Source organism: Grammomys surdaster, unplaced genomic scaffold (assembly GCF_004785775.1).
Source record: "Grammomys surdaster isolate TR1022 unplaced genomic scaffold, NIH_TR_1.0 125284, whole genome shotgun sequence".
Taxonomy (NCBI): Eukaryota; Metazoa; Chordata; class Mammalia; order Rodentia; family Muridae; genus Grammomys; species Grammomys surdaster.
This window is the reverse complement of record NW_021620163.1, coordinates 1057015-1065209: the sequence shown is the minus strand read 5'-3', so window position 1 is coordinate 1065209 and position 8195 is coordinate 1057015. Positions and strand designations below refer to the sequence as shown.

Genomic DNA, 8195 nt, shown 5'->3' with positions numbered 1-8195 from the left:
AGAAGAAGAAGAAGAAGAAGAAGAAGAAGAAGAAGAAGAAGAAGAAGGAGGAGAAGAAGGAGAAGAAGGAGAAGAAGAAGAAGACAACGACGATGACACAGTATTTTAGGCATTGTATCAAACCCTATGAGTGTTAGAGAAAGTAAATTGGAAAATAGTTGGTCCTCAGGGTAAAGAACAGCTATTATTTAAAGAAAGCTCTAAGCTGTGTCTCTAGGTTATGTTGAAGACTATAGACAAACTGAAAAATTAAATGATTTGACTTAATTTTAATTTTTTCTATTATTTTGATGAATCCATTAAAGGTATGTACTTTAAATAATTTGTTTCAAATAATTTAACATGAATCACGTTTGTATATTAAAATTTAAACTTACAAATACATGTATGTTTAGTATCAGTAAATGATCTAGAATAGTAGACTATCTTGAAAATATAGATTCTTTGATTTTCTTTTAAAATTCCATGATACATGTTCATATTCTTCTGCATATAGTTACTATGAGCTCAAATGAAGTTAAAAGGCATAAAACTTTATTATATAGTGAACAGAGATACTAAAAGTAGCAACATTGCTATTATAATTTTCATCATAATCACATAAACATTAACATTTATTAATAAATTACTGAGTTAATCATATAACTAAATATTTTACATATGTCTATTCTAAAGACAGTATTTTACAAAACTATAATCGCTACATAATTAGTAACAAAATAAAGATCACAGAGTGTTGACTTGGGTTAGCTTTTCTTCCTCTTAACAAACAGTTTCTTTGTTTTTGTTGCTTTTCCTGAATTAGGCTTGAACTGGAATGGTATAAGAATGAAACTAAGTTAATATATTGTATAGTAATGATAGTATAGAATAAACAGGCATATTTAATGTTTTATCACTAGCAATCAAATCTTAGTTGTGTTACTATCCAAAAACAAATTTTCTTAATAGCAAATTTATTTCTCTTCTCTCTCTCTCTCTCTCTCTCTCTCTCTCTCTCTCTCTCTGTATGAAAACATCCACTTTTCCCATGTCTTCCAGTGTCATTTATTTCACTTATTTTAACCTTATACATTGCAATTCTGAATGTTTATGGGTACAGTGTTGGAGTTTGATACATATCACTCAATAGCATTACATTTTGGATAATGTTCTTTCCTAGAGTATATATAACTTTTAGTTTGAATATATTCAAATATTTTATAGGGTTAACTTCAGCAAACAATAATATATAATTTTCTATAGTCACAACTGTGGGGTAGCATTAAGCAGCTTATACTTCTAACTAGAACTTTTTTCCACTAATGAACTTTACCTTGTATCCCTCAATTCTTAGTTCTCCCAGGTTCTTGTAATTTCAATAATTTTCTCACTTCTCTATGACAGCTACAAACTTCAACAATGTTTAGCTTCAAATTTTAATCAGTAGAATTTTATAAGTGTACAGATAAGTGTATACATTATAAGAAGAAACATTCACCACTTCTCAACATAAGGAAGAACCACATGTGCACAGCACAAGGCAGAACAGAAATGTTTTTATTCTGTGTCCAAATACTGAACGAAATTCTTGAGATAGTAGCTGATATATAGCAGATTTCGAAAGAGGAAAAATTTTCCAAGAAAACATACATGAGTTTCAGTCATATATGCTGAAGCCTAGTTATTAATATGATGAGGCAACTGCGGGTGAGGATAATCATGTAAAGATTGGAGAACAGTACAGATAGAATCCCTTGGAGGTTGGGAAGTGTTAAGTGTGTTAAGAAATTGTCTTGTCCAGAGAATTGTAAATACAATAACAACATAATAAATTTTATTTAACTTGTGTTTGATGCTTGGATCACTGCCTATATGTAAAACATCTAGAGCAAGAATGCATATGTGGCTCTCACTTGCAGTGAGTTAGTTAGTTTGCCCTTCATATTATTTATAACATAATATGGCACAGTATTTTTCACGCCAAAACACTGATATGAAATTATCTTTCTGCAAGAGAGAATCAAAATAGTCTAATTTTTTTTTCAGATCCCCACTTGAAGGCACTTAACATTCACAGATACAAATTTCAAAATTTTTCCAGGTGGGATTCTGAATTCTAGCTAAGAATCATCTCTTACAACTTGAGAATAGCCTGAATGGAAATAAATCTATTCATAATTTTTCAATAATACATTAAATCACTTTTGTCAAATAATAAGATTTTCACCACATATTGATTCAAAGAATACCTTTTAGAGCATTCAAAATGTAGGTTTAGATATAAAAAAAATGAAAATATATGTAATCCAATCATAAAACATGTATGGAGTAACACACAACAGAGAGAAAAATACCGAATGCAGTGAATTACCTTAGAAGGAATTCATAAAGAGCTGAGTGGTTTAAGACTGTTACATATACAAGTTGTATGATGTAATCAGTTTGTAAAATAAATAAACATGTATTTGAATATGTACTTTTTTATTAGAATCACTGTTGAGATTTCCTACATATATATCACCATAGTCATCCTTACTTCTCTGAACAGGAATTAATTGCTGGTTTTACAGATTTTACACTAAAGTTGAAATAATATTTAGTTGTATCCTATTGTTTGCTATTGAGGCTTAGATATTTTATTGTATTCTATTTCTTGCAATTAATTTTTCATAGTGGTTATATTTATTACAAAATTGTTTTAGATTGAAAATGAAGTATTTGGATATAAAGTAAGTATAAACTGAGAGTCTCAGGAAACTTATTTTACTAATGAGTATAAAATAGTGAGTAAAACCTATATTGCAATATTTTAGATTTAAGGATAAAATGAGTTTAAATAAACACTAAAAAATTTAAAAAACAATGTATCTTATGAGAGTAATAACATTACTTAATATTTCTCATTTATTATTAACATTAATAACATTTCTTGTAATTTCAGGCAGGAAACTAAATCTTATTCTAAAACAAAGAAGTAATTTCAGGCAGGAATCTAAATCTTAGACTAGGACAAGGAAGTAGGCTTCAGGTATAAAAATGACTTTGGACTAGGACAGGGAAGTAGGCTCAGATATTTTGGTCATCCTGATAAATCCTTAGAAACAGTGATCACTAGAGTGTTCACAGAACTTTGTTTATTGCTTTGCTTGTTCTTTGACTATCTGTGTTTATTGTCTTGTTTTTTCCTTGACTATTTGCATCTATTGTATTGCTAGTTCCTCAACCTAGAACTGACCTGAATATTTGCATGTAATTAAAATGGTATAAAAGCAAAAAGCAAGAGGGGGGATGGGATAGGGGGTTTCTAGGGAGGGAATATGGGGAAAGGGAATGACATTTAAAATGTAAATAAATAAAATAACCAATAAATAAAAGAAAGAAAAAATTCAGAGTTTTGGACTGACACTAACAGCAACAAATTTGTACAGAGAATTGAGAACTAAGAATGAAAGTCGTTCTTGGGTTGTAGAAGAAGAAACAAAACTAAAGATAAAATGGCTCAGACTCTGACTAAATCATTCCTACAGATGAAACATGAAGAAGCTGAGGCAGAAGGCAACAGTTCTACAGTAATGCAATTTGTCCTACTGGGATTTTCTGCCCTTCCCAACTTCCAAGGGATTCTGTATGCACTGTTCTCAATCATTTACATGATTATCCTCACTGGCAATTGCCTCATCATATTAATAACTAGGCTTGAGCATACATTGCAGAAACCCATGTATTTCTTCCTGGCAAATTTTTCTTCTCTGGAAATCTGTTATGTATCAGTTATTGTCCCAAGAATTCTGTTCAACATTTCGACACAGGATAGAAACATTTCTGTGCTTTCTTGTGCTGTGCAAATGTGTTTCTTTCTTATATTGGGAACGGATGAATGTTTCCTCCTGGCTGTGATGTCCTATGATCGCTATGTGGCCATCTGCAACCCTTTGCACTACCCATTGATCATGAACTCAAAAAAATGCACTCAGCTGGCAGCAGGCTCCTGGCTCAGTGGCATTCCAATTCAGATTGGACAAACCTGTTGGATATTTTCTATGCATTTTTGCAATTCTAATGAAATAGACCATTTCTTCTGTGACATACCACCCATTCTCAAGCTGGCTTGTGGGGACACTTCAGTGCATGAGCTGTCTGTCTATGTGGTTGTTATGGTGGTGGCTGCTCTCCCCTTTATACTGGTGCTTACATCCTACAGCAAAATCATTGCCACAATACTGAGGTTGCCAACAGCCAAAGGGCAGGCAAAAGCCTTCTCCACATGTTCTTCACACCTGCTGGTGGTGGTTTTATTTTATGGATCTGGTACCATTACATACTTGAGGCCCAAGTCTATGCATTCTCCTGGAACTGACAAACTGCTATCACTGTTCTATACCATTGTGACTCCCATGTTCAATCCCTTAATATACAGCCTCAGGAACAAGGAGGTGATTGTTGCACTGAGAAAACTAATATTCCAAAAATAGTGTCATGTGTTGGCATAGAATTTTTTTTCCTTTTAATGCACTTATTTTGAAATGTTTTCTTTCCATATTGAGAAGTCAATCACTTCCATCATATTTATTTATTTATTTATTTATTTATTTTTATTGAATATTTTCTTTTTTTATATTTCAAATGTTACGCCTTTCCCCATTTCCCTTCCAGAAATATAATACATTTTCCTCAAACTTAAATTTTCTTATACATTTTATTATTTAGAATGTATTAGGCAAGGGCTTCAATATTCAATGAACCATCTGAGCAAAAGTATTTATTTTTAAAAAATAAAATTTTAATAATTTATATATTTAATGATATATGGGTGCAATTCAAAGTTGGATATCCATATATTAAGGTTAATATGTAATTATTTCCCCAAATACTCATACCCGTATTTTCTGATAGTCTTCTATAGTTATGAAATATATAGAACAGTAACTACCAATAGAACTATAAAAATACATACTCATTGAATGTCAATAAGTGAATTATCAGTGAGTCTCTCCAAACCCTACTTAAAAATTCTGAAAAAAAAATAAATTGTATAGATTCAGGGTTTTTTTGAGTTACTTAGGGAAAGTTGAGACCTATATCCTCTTCTCTAATCAGAATGCAATGAATTTGCATACACACACAGCACTACAAACACTTAATATTTTTGTACATAGTTTTCTCCTTTGTTATTATAACTCTAGATTATATGAGATTCTGTTGTTATTGTTACTTTTTAAAACTACAACTCAAATGTCTATTCCTCTGCATCTTAATGTGTAAAAAAAATGATTTCTACGAATTTAAATGTGAACGAAGGTACATGAGTAATTTCAGAATTTTTTGAAGTCAAAACAATTATGTTGTATATACATAATATGCGCTATCATGCTTTTAACCCTCAGAAGAGGTAGGTTCTAAAATTATTCATCTTTTAGACTAATTTTTATGAGGAAATTGAGCATCAACCATCTTGCCAATACATTTTGATCTATCTCCTGTCACATTTCCAAAGTTGCAATTCATTTTAGAGGAGATTGTGTGTTTTTTTGCAGTGGTATTGCTATTGCTAAGTTGTGCCTATTGATTTCATAAACACCTATGTATCTGCACCCAAGCAGACTACTAATTAAATTTAATTGTTAAAGAACAACATGAAAATAAAGTATTTGGGAAGATGAAAATTGTCAGTAGATATGAAATGTAAGAGAGGATATTGGAAGTAATATGCTCTCAGTATATTGCATATGTGTATGAAATTGATGAAAATAATAAACTAAAACAAAAACTCATTTAAAAAGTTTTAAAGTCATACTTATTTTTGTATTTCTGCTTTATAATAAAGAGAAAATGCTTTTTCATTCATATGTTAATACAAAAATTGAGTAAGCACATTCACAACACCCAGGTATACATACAGTTTTACAGCAAATTGGCAATATACTTAAATAGTAAAACTTAACACCTAATTGTGAAAATAATTTGGGAAAGATATGTAAGTTGTGTTATCTAAGGTAAAATCAACTCACGATAGAAAATTATTTAACTGAAATGCTGCAAATCCTGGATAGTAGATTCTGATGATAACATTTTAAAAACACTCGGAAATGTTTGGAAACTCTTAATCTAACAAGGGACATGTTCACATAATAGTATTTACCTCAAAACTTTTAAATACAGATGGGACTATATAATAAATGAACATAAAATATTTGAATTTTACTTTACTCAAAGAGGTTTACAATGATCATAAAAATATATAAAATATGACTCCCATTATTAAACATTAAAATATGTATAGCCCCAATTAGTAAAACGTTTAAGACATTTTACTAAGTTTATTTTAAATTTATTTTATTTTAATGTCTATACCTAGGGATAATAAGTCACATATGATAGAACTCAAAATTGGAGAAATATAAAACTTTTGCATATTGATAATTTTCCATGTACATATAGAATAGCTATTTGTCTCTGTATCTGCCATTTAGTATCTTTACTTACATAAAATAGTCCTTACCCAGCATCAAACATCTTTCTCCCCTTTTTAATTATCATTCCATTCATTTATATTTCAAATGATATCCCACTTCCCAGTTACCTCCTCAGCCAACCCCCATCCCAGGTTATCCCACCTCCTGGTTATCCTTCCTCTATCCCCTCATCCCACATCTGCCCTCCCCCTCCCATTTGCCTGTATGAGAGTGCTCCCCCATCTACTCTCAGGAACCAAGTGTGACAGTGCCTGGAGAGGTCTGGCCAGTAACTGACCAATGCAGATGCTAACGCTTGGAGCCAACCATCAGACTGAACATGGGAACCTGGTGGGAGAGTTGACGGAAGGACTGGAGGAGCAGAGGGGGATTACAACCCCAATGAAAGAACAACATAGGCTGGCTTGATGACCCATTTCACCCAGAGACTAGACCACCAACCTCTAGGGTATCTAGAGGGATCCATGGCTTCAGATACATATGTAGCAGAAGACAGCCTTGCCTAACAGCACCAGGAGGCCAAGTCCTTGGTCCCAGGGAGGTTTGATGCATCAAGCATCTTAATCCTCTGTGTTTTTAAACTTTGTTTTATATGGTTATGTCTACATAGGGATCACGCATATGCATTCTGTAATTCACAATCATTGTGAAATGAAAATATATAATTCTGGTTGACATGACCTGATCATTAGTTATGCATAATACTGTCACTTTTTGGACCTTTAAATTTGAGAAACAGAGCGAAACTAACAAAGGAAAATCATCATCTCTGGTCTCCTGGGGATTGAACAAAAAATTGCTCTTTCTAGAAAGTCTGTCTTCTTGCTATCGTTTTGGAACTTCATTTTCCAGAAGAAATTGTGTATAGATATTCTGCATGCTTTTTGCAGTTTGTGCATACAAAAGGAATAATTTGCACTTTTTATTACCAGCAATTAATCTTTGTCACTTTCATAATGTATGGAATAAACATTTTGACTGGACCACAAGACCTGGAAAAGATAAAGTTGGGTTGCAGATCACACACCCGCCTGAACAATCCTAGATTGTGATGTCTTTTTTCTTTCAATGATAAAAACAATCAAATTAATGTTAAACTAATGCACTTCTGCTTTGTCACTATTTTAAAGTATATTCCACTTAATTCATAAATCAAATAAAGTTATAAGATGTTGATGTTTTCCAGTCTCATTTTACATAATGATTGTAAAACCTTTCAGGAAATTGCTTTTGTATTAAATGCTAATTAATATAAACTTCTGTTGTTGGTAACATGCATTAAATAATAAGAAAATGTATAGTACTGAGCACTAAATGCTTTATCTATATGACACATACTCTTCTCAATGGTAAGAGACTTTTTTTGTGGTAGAGAATTAAAAAAGACCACGAGAGCTAGAGGAAGTTGACCTCTGAAACAAACCGGTATTTTCTGGACATAACAAGACTGTAGCATATGTGAACTCATAGCAGCTGGGACTGCATGCACTTGCAAATGGTCAAACCAATGTAACTAACTGTATGCATCAGGGAGGGATCCATGAAGCCCCCCAAATATCTGAGATGCTATCAGCAATTAGTTGATGCTGGATGGAGAAAAAGTACATTTATTCAGTGATGTGGTGCCTACATGGCTGACTGTACTCAGCCTTATGTCTCTGAACCCTTACATACACAGGTAGCACTAACTTGACTCAGGGAGAAGAAGGAATGTTGTGTGTGGGGATGGAAGTGTGGTGG

The 8195-nt window shown here is 32.3% G+C and overlaps 1 protein-coding gene across 1 annotated transcript; it reads left to right on the top strand.

Annotated features, from left to right (window-relative positions):
- The first annotated feature begins 3476 nt into the window (after nucleotides 1-3476).
- LOC114637414 (olfactory receptor 10AG1-like) lies at nucleotides 3477-4454 on the top strand. Its single transcript, XM_028785642.1, has one exon. The coding sequence runs from the start codon at nucleotides 3477-3479 to the stop codon at nucleotides 4452-4454; it is 978 nt and encodes a 325-aa protein (XP_028641475.1).
- The last annotated feature ends 3741 nt before the right edge of the window (nucleotides 4455-8195 follow it).

Coding starts and splice junctions, on each gene's coding strand:
- LOC114637414 (XM_028785642.1), top strand. CDS start 3,477: ATGGCTCAGACTCTGACTAAATCATTCCTACAGATGAAACATGAAGAA.